This window comes from Thunnus thynnus, chromosome 2 (assembly GCF_963924715.1).
Source record: "Thunnus thynnus chromosome 2, fThuThy2.1, whole genome shotgun sequence".
NCBI lineage: Eukaryota > Metazoa > Chordata > Actinopteri > Scombriformes > Scombridae > Thunnus > Thunnus thynnus.
This window is the reverse complement of record NC_089518.1, coordinates 113,476-137,676: the sequence shown is the minus strand read 5'-3', so window position 1 is coordinate 137,676 and position 24,201 is coordinate 113,476. Positions and strand designations below refer to the sequence as shown.

At 38.3% G+C, this 24,201-nt stretch overlaps 1 protein-coding gene across 1 annotated transcript in view; it reads right to left on the bottom strand.

The window, feature by feature from the left end:
• Positions 1 to 630: 630 nt before the first annotated feature.
• The window catches only part of LOC137189871 (zinc finger RNA-binding protein-like), a gene marked incomplete at its 5' end in the record, with an annotated part of 117,096 nt that continues 93,525 nt past the window's right edge, over positions 631 to 24,201 (bottom strand). Inside the window, 3 exons of the mRNA XM_067599982.1 lie at positions 631 to 1,848; positions 10,677 to 10,774; positions 23,435 to 23,546. Of these exons, the coding sequence (XP_067456083.1) occupies positions 1,666 to 1,848; positions 10,677 to 10,774; positions 23,435 to 23,546 (393 nt within the window). The remainder of the gene's footprint in view (positions 1,849 to 10,676; positions 10,775 to 23,434; positions 23,547 to 24,201) is intronic.

Sequence of the window (24,201 nt, the reverse complement as noted above, 5' to 3'; positions counted from 1 at the left end):
CTTAATATATTAAAACATGGGACAAACAGCGCCACCATGTGGTCTGTTCCTACATGTTTTACGTTTTGGCTAATAACTCATGAATGGTGAGGCCTATCCAAACAATATTTGCACAGTGTGTTCCTTGGATGATCCCAAATGGACTTATACAGGCCACACTCATTTGCACCTAAAACTTTATTCTGCCATTTTGGATTTTTTTGTGAACACATTTTTTGCTTCTGTTGGCACATATTTCATCCTGTCTTCACCGAACTTGGTACATAACATATTTAGATGACCCCAAACAAAGCTTATCTTGCCAAACTCTTGAAGGCATGGCGGAATGCGCTTAACGAGCCATAACTTGTTAAAGGGTAAAAACCTTTATCTGAAATGGGTGTCCAAGTAGCAGATATGTTCATTTTAGTACACATAATACAGACTGGCTGCCACTACATTTCATAATTTATTTAATCTGTGCAAGCTGGGGACACTAAACAACAGAACACTGCAAACCTTTTAGATTCAACATATTAAGGAAGCGGAATATTTTCTTGAGGCAACAAAATACAGAGTAACTAGTAAATATATTGCATTTACCTTGGTTTCTCTCATGGTATATCGTGTACTCATCAAAAATATACACAGTTCTTCAATCTGGATTTATTCTGCTGCTGGAATTGTAAAACAGAGTCCACAATGCAGATAGGTATTCACTACACTGAAGGGCAAGTACATTACAGCCCCTCTCATTCCCGGGCATGATTTTTATTCTTATTTCCAGTATTGAATTTAATTTAGCACCTAATCAAGATAGAGCAAGCAAGCCAATAAAGTTTCCCATTAACCAGGAAAAAAACATTTTAAATAAGAAAACAGTATGCAATCTGAACATGGCCATGCTTTCCACAATCTAACACCTTTTTATCTATTTAAAGATTATACAAATACTTTCATATATATGAAAATAAGACAAAACTACATTTAGGGCTGACAACTTCACTACTAACACAGATCTCTCAACAGTTAAGGTTCTCCTGAATTTTTGTGTGTATGTGTAGCTTAGCACTGAGACATAAGACCACAGCATCAAACATCACTTATATTAAGCACAAAATAACTGATACTCAAAAGAATTTTGAGAATTAAGTTGGCCAAATTAATGCTTCACAACAGTACAACACCACCGTCCACCTCTGACTGAACTATACAGATGAATGAAATGAAGGCATTGACATTTAACATTGCTTTTCCTCCTGATCCATAATACAGTTTAAGTAACGAGTCTGGCTCCATTTTTGATTCTTTGAACCCCACCTTTTCCCGCAATGTAAAAATTAACACAGTTCAGAATGGAGCAGCAGCAGAAGCTTAAAAAAACCCCTGTCATCAACACTTCTATTTAAGGTTAAAACTGCTTTTTCCTTGTACAGTTAAGTCTGAACCCCAACTTCAAATCTACAACTAAAACAGTACACAAATAGATATTTTTGTTCGTGTGATACTGAGTAAGGTTGCAATTACACTGGTGCATCTGCAGCTTTAAAAAAAAACAAAACAAAACAAAAAAAAAAAAACACTGGACCTCAGCCAGTACACAGAAGAAAGCACACCCCATTTGTTAAATACAATATGTTAGTACATTTTTTCATATAGATTACTTTAAATTAGTAACTGAGAAGCTTAGAAAATATCATAATCTTTCTTGTCCTTTTTGCCTTCACCCTCAAAGCTGTCTGTCCCATCACTGTTGTCACGGCGACGCTTGCGGCTGTTTCGGATGTTGAGGCGAGGGTTTATCTGCGGCAGAGGGTCCATACCCAAAACTTTATGAATGTGACGAAATGCCAGCAGCCTCAGAGCAAACTGCAAAGAGAAAAAGAAAGAACAATTCAAAACGGAGGCGGAAATGTCATTGACATTAAATGGACTTTACCTTGCCAGCTCCCTTGTATTAAGTCCATGTTATGTCTCATGAGCCCATGTATGAATAAAGCAGGTCATTGTCTGGAGAATTTACAGTGAGAGTGAGCATGTTGATGATGCTTCTATCATGCGACTGGCGTGAAACAAATTCATGTAAGTACTGATATCAACACAGTCATCATTATGGATGAGTCGGTAGCCTTGTCCGCCATCTTCCATGTGCTGTAAACAAAACACTGCAATTTCCGCAGCATACTTTTTGCTACATCCTGCATGCTCTATCAAGGTGCCACCCTTTGCCTAAACCAAATAGAGTATTTCCAGTAGGTGAGAATGCGTCCGACACTGACACGCAGGCCCGGACTGGCAATCAGGAGCACCAGGACTTTTCCCGGTGGCCTGGCCTGCTAAATGGCCTGGCAGACCGCTTTTTTTTTTGACCCTGAACGCAACACTGCCCTACATGCTGTGACAGCCAGGCACTGTAGAGAGAGAGAGACAATGTTAAAGCTGCCAAGAAACTGGACAATCAATAATAAAAGTAGTAGTTCCCTTTCCAATTTCCTAAAAAACATTGATGGCATAATTGGCCTATCTAGTCTAGTAAATGTGGTCAATATTATTTGAAAATGAATCTGTTTTGGTGAAAATTTCAGTGAGTTCATACTTAAAGCTCATAATTTGAAATTATTGCAACAACACGTCTTCTGTCACACTATTCAGGCTACTGTAATTTGCTGAAACTTAAAGATCTGTTATTTAATGTTTGTGTTGGTTAAAGGGCTATTTTAACCTTTGATGGCTAACTGTTAGTTTACAGTTATGTTCATAATAATAGCGTATTTAAAAAGGTGAGTAAACCTCAAAATGCTTCAAATGTTTTGAAGCATTTTGTATTTTGTATTTTAATGAACACAAATACATTGGGGACACTGCACATTCTATTTCAAAGCAAGAAAATTGGAAAAAGTAATTGAATTTGATAATATTTTACAGAAAGTCAAGAAATATAATGTTCAAAAAAATAGCGGTGTTGACATCTTTCTTTACAAACTCAAAAATGTACTGTATAATCTAAGAAATGCTTGAAGATTCAACTTTCCTGAGAATCATAAACTAATATTTAGTTGCATAACCATGGTTTCTGATAACTGCTTCACATCTGTGGTACATGGAGTCGACCAACTTCTGGCCACAATTCCTCTGCATTTCTTGGTTTTGCCTCATGAACAGCATTTTTTATGTCAGCCCACAAGTTTTCTGTGGGATTAAGGTCCGGGGATTGTGCTGGCCACTCCATTACTTGAATTCTGTTTGTCTGAAACCATGATTTTGCTCGCTTGCTGGTGTGTTTGGGGTCATTGTCTTGTTGAAACACCCATTTCAAGGGCATTTCCTCTTCAGAATACGGCAACATGACTTCTTCCAGTAATCCAATTCCAGTATGCGATAAATAGGACCAGCACCATAGTACGAGAAACATCCCCATATCATGATGCTTGCACCACCATGCTTCACCGTCTTCACTGTGTATTGTGGCTTGAATTCAGTGTTTGCAGGACGTCTGACAAACTGTGGCCCTTAGACTCAAAAAGAACAAATATTACTCTCATCAGTCCACAAAATATTACGCCATTTCTTTTTAGGCCAGTTAATGTGTTCTTTGGCAAATTGTAACCGCTTCAGCACATGTATTTTTTTTTTAACAATGGGACTTTGCGGGGGCTTCTTGCTGGTAGCTTGGCTTCACATAGACGTCGTCTGATTGTTACAGTACTCACAGGCAATCTTAGATCTTCTTTGATCCTCCTTGAGCTGATCATTGGCTGAGCCTTTGCCATTTTGGTTATTCTCCGATCCATTCAAGTAGTCGTTTTTCTTTTTCTTCCTCGCCTTTCTGGTTTTGGCTGCCATTTTAAAGCGTTTGATATCATTTTAGCTGAACAGCCTATCATTTTCTGCACTTCTTTATAGGTTTTCCCCTCTTTTATTAATTTCTTAATCAAATAACGCTCTTCTTCTGAACAGTGTCTTGAACGACCCATTTTACTCTGTTTTTCAAGGACAAATGCACAGCCAGCATATGCAGCGTCAGTTGCCTTAATCCTTAAATAAGGGCCACCTGTTTAATGCCTATTTTTTTCACATAATCAAGGACCTCACTAATTGAACTCGGCACTGCTATTTTTTTGAACACGCACTTTTCAGTAAATGATTCAGTTTCACAGAATCAGCAGCATGCACATCATGCCTGTTGGGTCTGTTCGTTTTCTATACCTTTTCTAAACCTTCTAGAAACTTACTTGCAGTGTAGAAGTTGAAATTCTAACAAAAACAGTGATTAATCTTGCTAGTGATGTGGGACTGCTATTATTTTGAACACAACTGTATATCAGTAAACTGAGTAGGATATTATGCTCTTGCTCTATTCTTTGAATAGGTGGAGAGAGTTGTTAACTGTATTATAATGGTACATTAAAAGATATGGTGTGCTGTGCTATTGCTTTTTTCTTTTTGAAGGAAGAGAGAGTAGCGTTGGTGCCACAGTAGTACAGAAGCCCACTACTTCAGAGCAACCTGCAGGTACAAGGTTCAACACCCTGCACCCACCACTGATGAACTGATGCCCACCCCTCATTTTCTATTTTGTTAGTATATTAGTTATTTAGTTATTTATTATTTAATAAATATTGGTTAAAAGTTAGTCCTTGTGTCGTCTCTCTCCTTAACAATATGTAACTTTGGTTTTATTTGAGGTTCATAACAGTACATTATACTAAGCAGTTGTCTGCTCATTAGTTTGTCATTCACATGCACTAAAATTCAATTCATCAGAATACAGGAAATCAAGTCGTAACTAAAATTTTCCTAGTGGGGGACCCTCAGACCCCCCACTTAAAAAGTGGCCTGACTGGGGCTATAATTCGCACTATATTTCCCGTCCTGAAGGATTTTCCCAGTCCGGCCCTGCGGACACAACAGAGCAACTCCGGACAGTGTCCGGCGTTCATATGAGAAACCAGCTTATAAAAGGAAATCAAACTAAACTAAGATTTGCACACGATTCTTTTAAGGATAGGTTCACAGTTTTTCAAATCTGTCTTAAAACAATGGTCAGGTTCCCATTTGAACATTAAATCACATTTTTCTTGCTGTAATCATTCCTCCTGTTAATACTGACCATTAGAAGATCCCTTCCAAATATGCTTGCAATGTAAGAGATGGGAGACAAAATCCACAGTACTCATTTTAAAGAAAAAAAAATTAAAAGTTTATCGGAAGATTATGAGGCTTCAGCCATCTGAGTTAGTCAAATAAAGTGTATATCTTCACAGTTAGTCTTTTTGTTAAAAAATGTCCCTCTGTGTTTCCTTGGACAGTGTTTCCCTGTTGAGGTGCGATGGTATAATCAAGTTAAGTCAATTTTGTTTATATAGTGCCAAATTACAACAGAGGTTATCTCAGGACACTTTTCACATAGAGCAGGTATAGACTGTACTTTTTAATTTACAGAGACCCAACATTCTGCCATGAGCAAGCACTTGGCAACAGTGGCAAGGAAAAACTCTCCCCCTTTAATGGGCAGAAACAGTGGGCGGCCATCTGCCTTGACCAGTTAGATTGAGGGAGAAAGAAGGAGGGGAGAGGAGACAGAGAAGCACAGGAACAACTGTAACAACAACAATAATAATAATAAAGATATGACTAATAATAATAGTGGCAGCAGTGGGCATCAGCAACCAAAGTTCACCTGCAAGACAAGAAAGCACAAAACTCCGAGGAAGATGCCAAGTTAGTAACATGAATTAATGGGGTATGTATGCATACAGATGTAGAGGGAAACAAAAAGAGGGTCTTTGGCACTAAAAAGACTAACGATGAAAGACATCTATTTGATTTGACTCGTTTGGATGGCTGAAGCTTCATATCAGCTTAAAATATACTTTTTAATTTTTGCACAGGAGGAGGACTGTGGATTTTGTCCCCTATCAATTACATTGTAAGTGCATTACGAAAGTATCATCTAATGGTCAGTATGAACAAGAGGAATTATTACAGTAAGAAAAACATGTTTAAATGTTCATTTGAGCACTGTTGTTGGGCACTGACTGTTGTTTTAAGACACACTTGAAAAAATATGAAGCAATGAGTAAAAACACATTTTATGTTTTTAATTTTAATACCCAACCCACAAAGATAGGGACATGAACTGGCACTGAAGACCATTTTTAGTTACATCTTTAATTTGGTCATTTGGTCAGAGTTGTCGCACTATGGACACAATCTACAATGGTCCCCGTGGCAAAAAATGAACACCATAGGTATCTAAATGACTAAATGACCTCTGTAGCTCTGACCTCTTAAATTATGAAATCCTCTCATAAAAACCGATCAAAAGGTTATTTCTGGATGGACTGAACATTTTCTAGATCCATTGCAGTTTGCATACCCCTCAGAAGAGGGTGCAAGGCACAACCATCATTCTAGTGAGCTTCATACATCAGTAATAGTACAACAAAATAAGATAATTAAATGTGGACTCTTGAACATTAGATCTCTTTCATCTAAAGCTGTTTTAGTAAACAATTTAATTTCAGATCATCATATTTATTTATTTTGTCTCACTGAAACCTGGCTGTGTCATGAAGAATATGTCAGCCTTAATGAATCCACTCCCCCCAGTCATATTAATACTCATATTCCTCGAGACACTGGCCGAGGAGGAGGAGTTGCAGCCATTTTCAACTCAAGCCTAATCATCAACCCTAGACCTAAATTTAATTATAACTCATTCGAAAGCCTTGTTCTTAGTCTCTCTCAGCCAACCTGGAAAACTTTACAGCCAGTTCTATTTGTTATAGTGTATCGTCCTCCTGGCCCGTACTCTGAATTCCTATCTGAATTCTCAGAGTTTTTGTCGTATTTAGTCCTTAGTACAGATAAAGTAATTATAGTAGGTGATTTTAATATTCATGTGGACGTTGATAGTGACAGTCTCAGCACTGCATTTATCTCATTATTAGACTCAATTGGCTTCTCTCAGTGTGTAAATAATCCCACTCACCGTCTTAACCACACCCTAGACCTTGTTCTGGCTTATGGGATTGAAATTGAACATTTAATAATTTTTCCACAAAATCCTATTTTATCAGATCATTTTTTAATAACTTTTGAATTCCTATTACTGGATTATACACCATTAGACAAAAATGTCCTCGCTAGATGTCTATCTGATAGTGTTGTAGATAAATTTAAGGAAGCAATTCCGTCAGTACTGAATTCACTGCCATGTCTCAATACTACAGAGGACTCTTATGTTAACTTTAGTCCCACCTAAATTGATAATCTTATTGATAGTGCTGCACGCTCACTAAGACACACTACTCACTCTACTCCATCGCCCCCTTAAAAAAGAAGATAATAAAACATAAGAGGTTAGCTCCATGGTATAACTCCCAAACCCGCAAATTAAAGCAAACATCGCGAAAATTGGAAAGGATTTGGCGTTCCACCAAAGTAGAAGAGTCTCGCTTAGTCTGGCAAGATAGTCTTAAAACATATAGGAAGGCCCTCTGTACTGCCAGAGCCGCCTATTACTCAGCATTAATAGAAGAGAACAAAAACTGCCCTAGGTTCCTTTTCAGCACTTTGGCCAGGCTGACAAAGAGTCATAACTCTACTGATCCATGTATTCCTATAGCTCTCAGTAGTAACGACTTTATGAGCTTCTTTAATGATAAAATTCTAACTATTAGAGACAAAATTAACCACCTCCTGCCCTCAACAGGCACTGTTCTCTCCCCAAACACAGGAACCTTGGTAACGGCAGTAAATCCTGACATATATTTGGACTGTTTTTCTCCAGTAGACTTGTCTGAACTAACTTCAATGATTTGTTCAGCTAAACCATCAACCTGTCTCTTAGACCCCATCCCAACTAGGCTGCTTAAGGAAGCCTTACCCTTAGTTAGCACTTCTTTACTAGATATGATCAATCTGTCTTTAGTAACAGGCTATGTACCACAGTCCTTTAAAGTAGCTGTAATTAAACCTCTTCTTAAGAAGCCTACCCTTGATTCAGGTGTTTTAGCCAATTATAGACCTATATCTAACCTTCCATTTCTATCCAAGATCCTTGAGAAAGCAGTCTCTAATCAATTATGTGACTTTCTACATAACAATAGTTTATTTGAGGATTTTCAGTCAGGATTTAGAGCGCATCATAGCACAGAGACAGCACTGGTGAAAGTCACAAATGACCTCCTAACTGCATCGGACAAAGGATTTGTCTCTATACTTGTCCTGTTAGATCTTAGTGCTGCATTCGACACAATTGACCATCAAATCCTTTTGCAGAGACTGGAACATTTAATTGGCATTAAAGGAACTGCATTAAGCTGGTTTAAGTCCTGTTTATCAGACCGATTTCAGTTTGTACATGTTAATGATGAATCCTCCGTGAAGGCAAAAGTTAGACACGGAGTTCCACAAGGTTCTGTACTTGGACCAATTCTATTCACCTTATATATGCTTCCTTTAGGTAATATCATTAGGAAACACTCCATAAATTTTCATTGTTACGCAGATGACACCCAATTATATTTATCAGTGAAGCCAGATGAACCCAATCAGTTAAACAAACTCCAAACATGCCTTAACGACATAAAGACCTGGATGACCTGCAATTTTCTACTACTAAATTCAGATAAAACTGAAGTTATTGTGCTTGGCCCTAAACACCTTAGAAACACATTATCTAATGATAAAGCTACTCTGGATGGCATTACCCTGGCCTCCAGCACCACCGTAAGGAATCTGGGAGTTATCTTTGATCAGGATATGTCCTTTAACTCCCACATAAATCAAATCTCAAGGACTGCCTTTTTTCACTTACGTAATATCACATCCTGTCCCTAAAAGATGCAGAAAAACTAGTTCACGCATTTGTTACTTCTAGGCTGGATTATTGCAATTCCTTATTATCAGGCTGCCCTAACAAGTCTCTAAAGACTCTCCAGCTGGTCCAGAATGCAGCTGCACGTGTATTGACTAAAACTAGAAAAAGAGACCACATTTCTCCCATTTTAGCTTCACTACATTGGCTTCCTGTAAAATCTAGAATAGAATTTAAAATCCTTCTCCTAACTTACAAAGCCCTTAATGGTCAGGCACCATCATATCTTGAAGAGCTCATAATACCGTATTATCCCACTAGAACACTGCGCTCCCAGTATGCAGGCTTACTGGTGGTCCCTACAGTCTTTAAAAGTAGAATGGGAGGCAGAGCCTTCAGCTATCAGGCTCCTCTTCTATGGAACCATCTACCGGATTCAGTCCGGGGTGCAGACACCCTCTCTATGTTTAAGAGTAGGCTTAAAACTTTCCTTTTTGATAAAGCTTATAGTTAGGGCCGACCAGGCTCGCCTTGGATCAGCCCTTAGTTATGCTGCTATAGGCCTAGACTGCTGGGGGACTTCCCATGATGCACTGAGCTCCTCTCTCCTCCTCTCCCTCCTCTCCATCTGTATGCATTCATGTAACATCAATGCATGTCACTAACTTTGCTTCTTCCCCGGAGTTTTTTTGTGCTTTCTCATCTCACAAGAAAACCTGAGTCCCGGGCCGAACCTTTGCGGTCCTTCACAGTCCTGATGGCATCCTTCCCTGGCTGTTGCTGCCATTGCTGCTTGTGCTTGTTGTTGTGATTGTTTTTCTTCTGTCCCCCCTCCCCCTTTCCCTCTCTCTTTCTCTCTCTCAACCCAACCGGTCAAAGCAGATGGCCGCCCACCAAGAGCCGGGGTCTGCTTGAGGTTTCTACCCGTTAAAGGGAAGTTTTTCCTTACCGCTGTCGCCAAGTGCTTGCTCATGGGGGAATTGTTGGGTCTCTGTAAATTAAAGAGTACGGTCTTGACCTGCTCTATGTGAAAAGTGCCTTGAGATGACTTCTGTTGTGATATGGCGCTATATAAATAAAAATTGATTGATTGATTGAGTACTCAGAGGGCCTTCAACCTTCAACAGTAACACCAAAGTGATCTATAAGAAAAGCCAGCAGCATAGTTTTTGGTTTTATGAGGATGACAAAGTTTTATGTCAACAGGACTCTGATGTAACAGTTTTGTTTATTTATTTTTAACTTTTTTAAAAAAATTTTAACATTTTCCTTTTTCTGTCGGTATTCTCTTACTGTCAAGCAGAAAAATGTTCTAAATGGGGTGGTAAATGTTTGTAGGAAAATCACTGGTACTCAACAGAAGAGTTTGTCCTGTTTATGAGTCAATTCAATGTAACAACTTCTATCCTGCATTTCAGATCTTACCTTCTGGTTCTCTTTTCAGAGTTCCTTTAAATAAAACTAAATATCTCAAGATTTTATATTATTTACATATTTGTATAAGTTTGTTCTAAATTGTTTTAACCTGTGTGTGTCATTTTCTTTTGTATATTATTTGACATGTTTGTATTCATATGGTGTGCTCTTGTACTTTATATTGTCACCCTGTGTTTCACTGCTGCACAACCAATTGCTCACCGGGGACAAATAAAGTAATTGGTTTGTAAGGTGAGTATTCGTGATCAAAATCTAAATCTTAGAATAGCCAGCTGTATTGTTTTAATATCTTATTCAAACTTTAAATATTTCCAGTTGTTTTGAAAGTACTGTAATTTCTCCCATTTTAACTGTTCACCAACTAAGGCAATTTTCAGATTAATTTATTCATGTCACAATCAGCTTGATAGTTTATGTATAATTCAAGAGCTTGTACTTGGGCACTTGAGGTAATGTCTTCTCTCTGTTGCTCTCCCATAGGTGTTAGGGTATCCACAGGATTCTTTTCACATGGATCTACCAATCCTGGCCCACCTGTTAAAAGAAATAAAATTGCATTAATTTATATTTCATTTCGTTATGTTCTCAGTATCCTCTGCATTTGTATTATACAACTACAGGCATGTTTTTAAGGTGACAGAGTAATTGTATGATGGTCGGTATTTAAGTGAACTCATTACTCAAACAGTAAATTCTAACCCAACAGCCAAATGTCTAATGTTGCATGTTTGAGAAACCAGATTCATCTCTGACTTATGGCCATACTAAGCTCCTGCTGCCAATACAAGCCAGAAGAGGAATGTGTTTGGCCCCATCATCACAACACTGAAGGAGAGAGGAGGGATCTACACCGCAAAGCTTAAGGTACTAAAATGTATAATGTAAATTCCATGACTGCGTACTCTTTGGCACTTATAAAGTTGGATAAAGTTCTAATTTAAGTATATTTCCTATGCTGCAATTTTATCTCTCTCCTTTTGTGGAGAGAGACAGTTAGTGCTAGATTTTGATTTAACTTTTAAAAAGAGCAAGATTTCAGTTTCTCTACTATTCTCTTTCGTGTCATTGCCCTCTAGCCTACTATAAGCGTTTTTCCATGGTTTTTGGAGTAGTTACACTTTGCCATGTTGTGAGAAGTCAAGCCATGCTGGCTGGCTGCCAGTGTTTTTCCACTGGCAAGATAAGTAAGTTGTTTACCTTGATGTCATGTTGGAGTTGTGCCAGTTTGATTATTTGTGCCAGTACTTTGTTGTGTAGACCTGTTTTTATTGTACAGCGCTGCCCATGAAGCTCTGCTAATTCAGTAATAAACACATTTCATTTCCTATAACTTCTTAACAATAAAAGCCACCCATTACATTGTCAGCCTGGTGTCCAGCAACGACATACATACTGAGTCTTGCAACAACATAGTTGTAGTGAGGAAGAGAGGGGGTTGTCACGGGTCGGCTGTGGTCGGCCCTGCAGCGGTATGGCTCACCACGGCTATTCCCTGCTGTCAGGCTCTAATGGAAATTCATTTCATCATGGGCTTACTACTATATTTGCTTTGGGGCTTGTGAAGTTTGCCACATTTTGTCTACAGTTAAGTAAACAGAATATAAGCAGAATATTTGTATATGTCTTCATACATGTCTGGAGGGGATCTTCAGGGATTAAAGCAAATAAATAAATAAATGAATAAAAAAATCTTTTGACTGAGATTTTTCAAGCAGCAGCCAAGTCATATTCCCCATCTGCAACCTGTAAAACATGGTTACTTGACGCCTGCAAAATAACACAATATGTAAAATTATGACATTTCAGCACCACTCCACACATAACCACCACTGCTGTTCTCTAATGCAGCCATCAGGTAAAAATACTCTAAGACCAATACTGTTTTAAGGGAAGAAGATGCTTTTGAATAGCTTTTCTATTGCCAGTTTTTTTGTAATGTCAATGCCATTTTCAATCTATGAAATGAAACTGATATTTTCTTATGTGCAAAGCTTGTCTCAGCTTTTACTTTTTCAAATAATCAACAATCTACATAACTTTTCAGTTTTTTTCTTAATTTCTTCTTTAATTTCTCAATTGATCTGCATATTTGCACCGATGGTCCTTTGCTCAAAAAATGTCAAATTTTGTAAGAAACTTTGTCAGGATCATCTTCGGACTTTGCTTACCTACAGTTATGAAGGAAATTTCGATAAGTCAATCCATTCCAAAATTATACAGTTTTAGACCTGTGTCTTTAAGTTCAATTTTACATAAAAGCTAATAAATCAAAACTGGCTTAAGTTATTGTAACCAAACTTGGTGCATGTTTTCAGATGCTATGAAAATTTTAAGCTTTGCTACACAGTCTTGAGATGTTCTGCCACTAAGAGGCATCATAAATATGAAAAGTTTATATCTCATAATCGGCTATATGGATTCGTACGAAATTTGGTTCACAAGATCTAGGGTCATGACTCAGTCAATCCATGAAATTTGGTAGTGGCTTTTTACAACAAATCTAAATTTCTAGATATTTCACATTGCAAACTTCAAAAAATCAAAATAAATGACCCGTACATCCTACAGAGCTGAATTTTTTTCAGCACATCCACCGAATTGTGACAAAGATTTGCCTCACTGGCAATGGTCAATTCAAAGGTCCATCACTGCAAAATCATTTAACATCTATATCTACACAAGTTTTCATTCAGTTGCTACCAAAAGTGACACAGACATTCTTTGGATACTAGATCTCAAATGTTTCAAATTGTGTTCAGATCAGTCAAATGGTGAGTCCACAGTGATATTCACCATCTTGCTGTAATTTGTGTGCACAACTTTCTATTTCATCTCATTTTTTAACAAATTTCACCAAAATATTTGACAATGCACCCAAAACCAGCAGAATGACGTGTGATTTTTTTTCAGAATTGTATCCCCAACAGTTAAATCATTAAGAATTTTTTTAAGTTTTGTGATATCCCTCTCTCTGCCTTCTGCTTGTGAGGTTGGTTTGGCTTCCTGGCTCAGGGGAGGGTGGGTTGGAGAGGGGAGTCAGGAAACCTGCACCTGGTTAGTTTAGACCTCAGTGTATTAGGGCAGATTCCTTCTTAACCTCTTTCTCTTCTCTTCCTCCAAGCCTCCACCAGCTACATGGGTTTTGTGTTTTGTTTCCACACATCACACACACTTAATCACACATTCATCCAAGTTATTCACTCTCATTGACATCAATGCAGTAATTTACGAATTGTATGCAGACATAAGTTAAAGGTTCTATATGTAGGAATCAGAAATTCCTTCTCCTTAGTGACATCTGTTGCTGTTAGAGGAGCTGCAGTAAACAGCCTAGTGCTTGCACGCGCATGCTCAGCGGAAGACTATTGCAGGTGATGTCTTTTTCCTCACTTACACTTCTGATAATTACATAAAAGATCTCTAATGTTGTGTTTTGCAACGTGTTTCAGCAAATTATCTCTCACTCCCAGTCAGTCAGCCCCCTGCTGTATGTACATGCACTCACTTGTTCATACACAAACACACACATAGAGGCTCCTGCTGTGCTGTGGCCGCTGGCTGGTGAGAGCCAATCCGCACTGCCCAACTTGCACAATATGTGTTAATCAACCACCCGAACCTGACCCGACCCACAAACCGCCAACTTTTTTTTTTTTTTTTTTTTACCAACTGTGTTTACTAAACACCTGTAGGCTCACTGAGCTGTGGTCGGGGAGCAATGTGCTGTGGTCAGGATGTAACATGCTGTGGCCGAAACAAAAAGGACAAAAAGGAAAAACAAGAGGGTTAAGCTATGTTCTGCTATCGCTGTGGAGCTTGTTTTCTGCTCCTTTGTTGAGGAAATAATAGCTGTGTGCTTGGAAGTGGGTGACTTGTAATTGTGGGGCTGTTTTGTTGTGAAATGTGTAGTGGTTGATGGAGGCAGCTAGCCTCCAGCTAGGTCTCATTTTTTACGTTACATTACTTCCCATTCACTCTTTGCCATAAAAAATTGCTTCACAATTCTACATATAGACCCTGGAAAGCTATAATATGTAACTACTCTGCATTAAAATGTCTAAAAACAACTAGACCTATGTTATATATTTTGTCAAGTTGTGTACTTACATTATCACAAATGTTTCCAAAAATTTTCAAACCCAGAGAAATTAGTCATTTTAATCAAGGTAATGGTCCGTTTCACTTCATATGGTCGCCTGTCAATATCATCATACCCACTCTACCAAAGAGTATACGTGCACAAGATGCATGTGTCGGTGTTGTGGTTGTCGGCTACAATGGCGTTTACCAAAGAATACACACATACAAGATAATACATCGGCAGCATCGTGGTTGTCTGTCACAATGGCGTCTACCACAGAGTATACACATACAAGGTAATACATTGACGTTGTGGTTGCTTACCAAAAACTGTCATAAATTGACTTTTATTCTGTTTTAAGCCAAATTTTTGTAATAAACTTTTTAGATCTTTGTCCTGGTTTTTAACCATCTTTTAACCAGATGAAAGATTTTAGTCACTGGGATCTTAGATAATCAGAGAAACAAGCTAAGCAAACGTTAGCAGCAGCTTGGCTGGCAGCCCCTCCTCTTACAAAAGAGTATGTCTCAAAGACATACTCTTTGTGCAAAATAGCCCTGGAGAAAGACAGATTTTTAACATGAAACTGCTTTACTCACTGTTTTTACCATTTTTATTCCCCATGTACGTTTGTTTTGGAGAGGAGGAGACCTCTGCAGATAATTCGGCTTACGGTAAAAAACGGCTGAACGTCTGTATCTTAAGTCATCAGAGAAACAAGCTAAGCAAACATTTACAGCAGCTCGGTTCGCAGCCCCTACTGGATGTCCTGTGTCCACCTAACAGCACTAGAGAAACACTGATTTTTAATGTGAAACTGCTTTCTTCGGTGTTTTTACCTGTTTTAATCACTGGGTCTGTTTGTTTTGGAGAGGAGATAACCTCTGTGGATAGTTAATTTCCCGGTAAAAACATCCTGACTGATGAAGACTGAAGTAATCCTATCCCGGAAAAGCTGGTTGTTTAACAATGAAGAAAACAACTCCCATGATCCCATGCTATTTCACATCGTCATCACACTCCATCTTCTGTTATTGTTTTGATTGAGAGACCCCTAGTGGCAGAAATTACATATTGTGCATTTAATGACAGTTTTGTTGTCCTGATAGCCTTGTAATTGTAAGGTCACCTGTTTGAATCCAGCCTTGCATCAATGTGTGTGCATCCTCCAGTTTCTGTCCATCTGTTGTGAACTCTTGTAGTTTAAAAGTTTGTACAATAAATGTATGTCAAATGATGTGCTTGTGATATTCAATATCTTACTGTAATTTGTATTTGTACTTCAAGCACATTTTCTATTTCACCAAATGTTTGATCAAACTTCACCAAAAAATTTGACAATACACCTGAAACCAGCAGTGTGATGTGAATTTTTTCAGAATTTTCTCACCAACATTTTGACTCTTGTAAGCGTTTTAAGTTTAAATAGACAAGTCATGTCATTGCCTTGAGTTGTGAAACCATGTCTCCCCAGTGGCACAGTCAGTAAGGCACATTCTCTGGCGATACAGAGGTCCAGTGTTTGAATCCCCAAGTGGCCAAGTCCTAATTTCCAAACAATGTATCAATTCATGAATGTAGTACGTTTTCAAGTGCTTATTGAGGTCATATTAAGTTGAAGATTGCCTATTGTGACCCTGTGAAAATTCATTTTTATTATTATTTTTCTTTGCTTAAAGTGTTTGTTTAGCAAAGACTAAGACCTAGAAACAAAAAATTTGCAAGTGGGTTGCAAATTCCACCCACTACTCAGGCACATATGACACTCATTGACATCAAGGTGATGCTGTAATGATTAAGTTCACATTTTCGCAATTATCTTGAAAACAGCTTGGCCTAGAGTTGAAATTCTTTCATCATTTTAAATGTCTCAAGTCATCTGCATCTGGTCTTCTGCTCTAAAAATGTCAAATTTTGCAATTTTTTTGCACTCTGCGTGGAACCCAATTGTTGCCACTTGTGGCTGTATTTATTATTACACACGTAAGATTAAGGGAATACAACACACCTGAAATTGCTATATTTGTTCTAACTTATTTAATGAGTTTGCCTAATGACCATAATTCAATGAAAAAAAACAAAGATTATAATACAGAAATATATAATTGTATGTGGGTCTATATTAATAAGTTTCATTCTGATAAAATAACAGGATTTATTTTGTCCCTATTCAACTGTGATGCCTGGCTTTAAAACATCCACCCACACTAGAGCTGGGTGATATAACAAAAAATGTGATCACGATAATTTCTGAAGCCTGAAGAAACCATAGGGGTTCATTAGTTAAACTTCAGTTTGGTTTAGAATACATTGTGATAAAAATATTTTGAACAACATCTAAATGTAAACATTTAACTTTGCAAACATGCTTTATCTACTGTCACAAAACAAGTTAGCTTGCCTTGTGACATTAAAACTAAAAGCTGTGATTACCATCTAATCAAATTCCTTTGGCAGGGCAGCAAACATCTCAAATGTTTAGAGGTACAACCAAGACAAAAGTAGAGAAGTGGATCACAAAGGCCCTGGCACATTCGTACACTCATCTGAGATACAATAAATTTAAAAAGATATTAATTAGGGCCTGAGCCCAAAGGGCGAAGACCCTATTGTATTTCGTGTGTTTGTTTCTTTATTATTATTAGGGCCTGAGCCAAAAGGGCTAAGACCCTATTGTATTTCATGTGTTTGTTTCTTCCTTATTATTCTTTATTAATATGCCACTTCAACCCTACATTTGACCCCCTAAACATGCTCAAACACTCACCATATTTGACACGCACATCAAGTCTGGTGAAAAATTTGATAAAATGTAAAAATTAACCCCAAAAGTGCCAAAATGTGCTGCAGACCGCCACCTATGTATCTAAAATGGCCGCTACGGCCCGTAGGAATGTCGTAGAGAGATCGAACCAAAACTCAATTATTCGTCTCATCAAGACCTACAAATCATATGCTGACACCCCTGACCTAAATCCAACAGGAAGTCCGCAGTGCACCCATGAAAGTATGACTTTGTGCCAATTTTGGACCTTGAATAAACGCTATCTCCTCCTAGGGCGTTAATGGTATCGGCTTCAAACTTTAATACATGACTTATCACACTGTGCTGAACAAGTTATTAAAAACTGTAATAACTCAAACGGTTTAGATCTGGTAAGCCCTGAAAGTTGTAGTGTGACATCACACCTTACAATGTAAACCAATGGGGAGGCAATCTCTAGGCATGGACTTTGTGCCAAACTGGGGCGTCTGACATCTAAACTATAAGTCCTACCACTTTCAAACCTGTATCAATGGATTCACGATGAAAATTCCTACAAAAAAATTCCTTACTTTTTTTTCAAGGAGTACATGTGCTCCTAAATGAAAAAAATTAGAAGCACACATATAACTTTAGGAGCACACTGAAAAATGTTCAAGTAACAGTTTCTTAAAGAAAACAATTCATTACATACATACATACAATTTATCACTTACATATTTAAACTCTGTGTGTGTGTGTGTGTGTGTGTGTATGTAAATCATAATTTATGTTGTTTTTAGGGGTGCTCGATTATGGCAAAAAATCATAATCATGATTATCTTGTTCAATATTGGATCACAATTATTTAACATGATTACTTTTTGACTGTCATTTTTGCCAATTGCCAATGTTGATATATGCACATATTTTTTCCCACTTGGCTGAGGAGACTATTACACATGCAATCAAGTATTGTACTAATGATCAAGAAAGACTATAGCCTATATGAGGGAAGAACTTTAATGCTGAGCTACTGAACTCCAGTCTTCCTAAGTTCTTCCTTCATATATTGTCTTTCTTGATCATAGTATAATCTATGCTTGCATGCATAATAGCCTCCTCAGTCAGCTGGTAAAAATATGTGCATATATTGGCAATCGGCCACAATGAGTTGGAAATATCAGCACATTGGATATCGGCAAAAATCCAATGTCGTGCATCCCTAGTTAAGTCTTTACATTCCTAAAAATAGACTTGATGAAAATTAGGAAATTAATTTGTTTTACACACAAACTCATCAAGGGTTTTCAATTTACTAATTGAAATTCAAGTGAATGGGCACAAAACTTGCATGATTTTTATGACACAGGTGTGACCAAGGCAGCCATGTCTCACCCTGCAGAAAATTCTCATCCTCACACTGTTGAGATTTGATGTTTCGCCATGACAGAGGAAGTTGCTATAACTTTATTGTAAATGCTCCAGTCTGCACCAAACTTAACATGTTTGGTGTCATGTACACATATTCAGGCTCCTGGCCTGAATACGTGTACATGACAATATTCCATCAGTGATGCAAACTGGCTGAATAGCGCCCCCTACGAAATTTCAGTAAAGCAGCCCCAACAGCGGGCAAAATAGTGGACAAAGGAAGTGATGTTTATCTCCTTCTTGCACTGTCTGAAAACAGCCCGGGTCTGAAGACATCTACATGCCCGTCACAGAAGCCCTTCGACTGCGCCGCGGCCCGATGTGCGCAAGGGAGCCCGTTCAACGCTGCTTGCAGCTTTAATTATGGGCTGGTTTTCCATCTCTCAAATGTTTTAGAATCTGAGTTAAAATCTGAGTAAAAAGTGCAAAATTGTAAGCAGATCCTTTAAGTTGAAAAGCGGGGCTTCCATGGATCTGACTGTTTTTCCAGCAAACCCCACAGATGCTTGATCGGATTGAGATCTGGGGAATTTGGAGGCCAAGGCAACACCTTGAACTCTGTTATGTTCCTCAAACCGTTCCTGAACAATTTTTGCAATGTGGCAGGGTGCATTATCCCGCTGAAAGAGACCACTGCCGTAATCAATACCGTTGACATGAAGGGCCCCTGGTACTTGGTCAAAGTCACTCAGATCCTTATACTTGCCCATTTTTCCTGCTTCCAACACATCAACCTCAACTGACTGTTCACTTGTTGCCTAACATATCCCATCCCTTGACAGGTGCCATTTTAATGAAATTATCAATGTTATTCACCTCATCTCAGTGGTTTTAATGTTTTGGCTGATCGGTCTACATATATATACACACACACTCACCAACCACTTCATAAAGTACACGTGTGCAATCTAATGCCATCCAATACAAAAGCTCTGCCATAAATTTGCCTCAGTGCACCATGGCTTAATAATAAACAAAGTATAATTATCACCTTTCTGACGATGTCAACAAAAACTGAAAATGTATAAGCTTCAAAAAATTGAATTTATGGAGAGCTGTTGTATTGGATTGCATTAAATTGCATAGGTGTACCTAATGAAGTGGCTGGTGAGTGTATATACAGTATATATTCTGCGGTAAACTCTTCGTTTATCTTACTGACAACATTATTTTAGTTCACGTCTTTAGATTCGCTAATTTTCTTTCTGAAACAACACTAGTGTTAGTGGGTAGCTAGCCTTTCGTTGCTACTCTATTTACTAGCTTGAAGATTAGCCTAGCTTAGCAGTTAGCTTGTGCCCTTGTGCGTTCACAGTCAAAGCAGCCTTGTTAAAATGATGGCGTGTGATGGCTGTTCTGCATTTGCAGACAGGATGTCTCTACTAGAGAAACATGTCTGTAAGTTAGAGCAGCTTTTTTCGGCTAACATTACTTTAAACATGACAGGCACTCAGATAGTCATAGCCCTGCTAATGATAGCACAAGTGTAGTCTTGTTGGCTGCAGTAGGAAATGGACATGTACTTTGTAATAATAATAATAATAATAATATTTCAACCAATTAAAATATATGAATCGATAATGCAGAAGACGAGGGACGTGCAGTGTAACTGTCAAAAAATGTTCTGTAGATTTGCTGTAGTATGTGGTTGCTACACTAGTTGGAGCCTCTTTTTAATGAGACTGAGTTAAAGGTGTGTTCGGTGACCACCCGTAAGGGCTGCACAAACTGTAAAACAAATGCATCTCCCTGCCTTCTGAGACATAGTCCAGGTGATATGTGAAAATTATGTTCACTTTTTCATAAAAGTGTGAAACTTGGCACACTTGTAGAGTTTGGGGCCTTGAACATTTTCAGAAATGGAGCCATCGCAAAAAACGCCTCATGGTGGCCATGGCGACCAATTTACTTTCCTCCATAACCTAATTATGTATATTTCATAATATCTCCTGAACCAAACATGATATCACAGAAAAAGTGATGTCTATCCCTATGTTTTGATGGCCAAGGATTACAATGATACCATATACAACATCATAAACTGTTCAGGTTAATAGTTAATGGTGAATTCATTAATGCTGTGAGAAGGAAATCACAGTATAGGAATACCTAGGCTAGACTTTATAATATTGTGTCTGTTGCATGCATGTTGTGTTAAGTTTTAAAAGCTTTAATGTCCAATATACGACAATTTGAACATCAATATAGCAGCAAACAAGTATTTACTATGTAAAGATATAATGGAGTGATGGTGTCCTGAGCAGAGAATGAAGTCACACTCACTCTGTATGTGTTGTTATCCGAGCTTCTATGTTCTTTGTTCAGATAGCCAGTCCAGCTGCACGTGCATGTTAGTGCATGTGAGTGTGCATGTTAGTGTATGTGAGTGTGCATGTCAGTGCATGTGAGTCCCTCTGTGTCTTCCCCATGTTCAAAATGGCAGCTGGGTTACAAACTTTCTCATAGTACAGCTTTGTGATCTGTTGGTTCAGGGGCCACTTTCTTTCTATGTGAAAATTATGTTCACTTTTTCATAAAAGCATGAAACTTGGCACACTTGTACAATTTGGGGCCCTGAACGTTTTCAGAAATGGAGCCATTGCAAAAACCCTTCGTAGCGACCATGGCGGCCATTTTGCTTTCCGCCATAACCGAATCATGCACCATATCAGATAACACAGAAAAGGTGATGTCTACCCCATGTTTTGATGGTCAAGGATTACAATAATACCATATACAACATCATTAACTGCTTGGGTGAATAGTTAATGATGAATTCAGCAATGTTGTGAGAAGGATTATAATGAAATTGCAGTATCTGAGAAGACGCAGAATGAAATTTCAAGTATATTTCATGTAATCTTTAATTTACAATAACTCTCTGGGTGATTATATTAATGTCGACTAGGGGGCAGCATTCCATGTCAGACCCATGATGGGAACCTGGAAAACTTCTTCAAACACGAAAATCAGGCCTACCCCCCCATCACTCTCCCTTCATGGTGGACTGCGCTTGGGAAACGAGGCTGATCTGTTAAGTTGCCGAGAGAACAGTATAAGCAGTGTCTCAGACAGTGAGGTCCAAATACTAGATGGGTCAGCAGTCATAAACCTGCTGAAATTAGGTGTAGCTAAAACCTTCAATGACTTTTCCAGTGAGATCTTCACACTTTATATCAAAGAGAAACTTGAAAGGGCCAACAGACTGGATGTTGTATGGGACTGCTATGACGTTAACAGCTTAAAGTCCCTGAAAAGACAGAAGCGGGTAAAGGGGACAAGAACAAGAGTGGATGGAAAAAACAAGATACCAACCAACTGGAAAGGCTTCCTGAGAGTGGATAAACACAAAACAGAGCTCTCACTTTATGGCCAGGAAGCTTGTGGAAATGTGAACTACCAAAGTTGTTTCCACTTGTGGACTCAATGTTCTATCATCTCATCCACAAGAAACAGATCAGATTGCTCCTTGCACACATGAAGAGGGAGATACAAGGATGCTACTCCATGCAGTGGATGCTGCAAGACAAGGATTTAAAAAGATCACCCTGTGGACTGTGGACACAGATGTTGTGGTCCTAGCCATTGCGCATGTGTCAGAGCTGGACATTGAGGAGCTGTGGGTGGCATTTGGGACTGGCAAGAACTTCAGATACATACCTGCCCATGAGATTGCCAAGTCTCTGGGTCCTGACAAATCCAAGACCCTTCCTGTGTTCCATGCCTTCACTGGCTGTGACACAGTATCTGCATTTGCAACCAGGGGCAAGAAGACAGCATGGGATACCCAGATTGCTGATGACATGGCAACAGAGGGCATCATAGCTTTGTCAAAACAGCACCTCAGAAGAGCAGTGTACCAAGGAGGACACTGTTGGGGACAAGCACTTGAGTTGGCACCAAATATGCCATTTCCAACAGACTGGGGTTGGATGGACCCAAGCAATTTGAGAACATTGTGGTCACCTCTTCCACAGGTAAGCCAGTGGAAGAAGTTCATGTGACCACAAAAGAGTGTGGTGACATGTAAATGTAAATGCAATAGACGGGGGGCCATGTTTCGCTTATTGCATGTAAATATTATCCACTGTGAAACAGGTTAAGTCTTTGAAAATGAAATCAAATGCCATTTTAGAAAATTGCATTTTCATTTCAACTGTGACTTAAATATTGCTTGCATGAATGGAAAATGAGGTTACATTTCTTATATTGCATTTTAATTTTCAAATTCGAATTAATATTTGAATATTGTCCACTGTACAGCAGGGTACGACTTTAAAAATTAAATGTCAAACAGCACCATTTTCATTTTAGTATATTCATAGAACACCAATATGAGTATGTGAAAATGAAAATTGGATTATCACATTTTCATACACATACATATGTGGAAATTCATAATGCTATTGTGGAATTACATTTTCAAGTTTAAATGATCATTTTAATAAAGTCCCCTATGGGCTTCTATAACTCTGCCAGAATGCGAATAAGTGTATTTCTCAAAATGACAAATTATTCCTTTGAGGTGGTTCAAGTGGCTAACAACAACTCATAGACAACTCCCTCTAGAGGTATTCCATGCAAGTGAAAATGGGAGGATACCCTGGGGAAAACCTTGAACCTGCTGGAGTAAATATTGTATGTTTAACTTGTTCTTCAGGTTATTTGTCTCTCAGCACAAGATTCCTTGGAGAAAATTCCTTAGAAAAGAATATTCGATTCTATGTCAGGTTACTGCCAAAGGAGGACAAGAGTAGTCAGATTACATTAATGCATACAGTTAGTGTGAATACAAAGAACAGTCCCCCCTTTTCAGCTGACCCAATTTTGGTTTGCAAACAGAATTTATAAGACAATATAATTTATAAGACAGTATAAGAGCCTAATAAGTATATCACTAATCAATATATAGGAAAATAAAGAAACAATATCTTACCAGGGAGTAAAATCCCAGAAGAAATACATTCAAAGACACGTCTCAGTGCATCGCCTGGGCTGAGGGGGGCAGAGGCACTACTGATGGCCTTCTCAACTAGCAGCTCCATGGCCTGTACAGAGTAAACAGTGAAGATGGCTTAGATGCTTGGCGAACACACACAATCTCTGCTGGCATTACCATTACAGATGTGGCAATATGGAATTTCAGGGCCAATAATGATAACAGATAAATATCTGTTTGTTCTGACCAATACGAGTACCAGTAATTTTATTACAAATACAAAAATGTGAAGCTTACAATTATGTATTTTTAGACTGACATGATTATTCTATCTCACATAACAACAATGTTTAGTGCATTCACCAATCTCTACAATGAAAAATTTATTTATTGTTAACCTTTTTTAACAACTGTAGTTTATCTTTCTTATATGTAGACTAATACTAAACCTTATCTCCTTATTGACAGGACCTTTGGGATAACTTTTCATACTGATGGTTACCTAAAACCCTGAGACTCCACTGTTTAGAAAGACTGCAGTTTTTTTTTTTTTGTTTTTTTTGTTTTTTTTACAATAAACTGATTAACAGCCCTGCGGTATCATTTTTGCTTTCATCTGTCCTTCTTCCTCTGCTGCTGCTGGTTAGAGACTCACTGTTACAGGTACTACTGGAAGAGGGGAGGAGCTGGCTGGTCTCAGCCTTAGGTCTACAAGGCTTTCGAAAGCCATATTAAAAAGATGAGTAAAAAATTGAAATATAAGA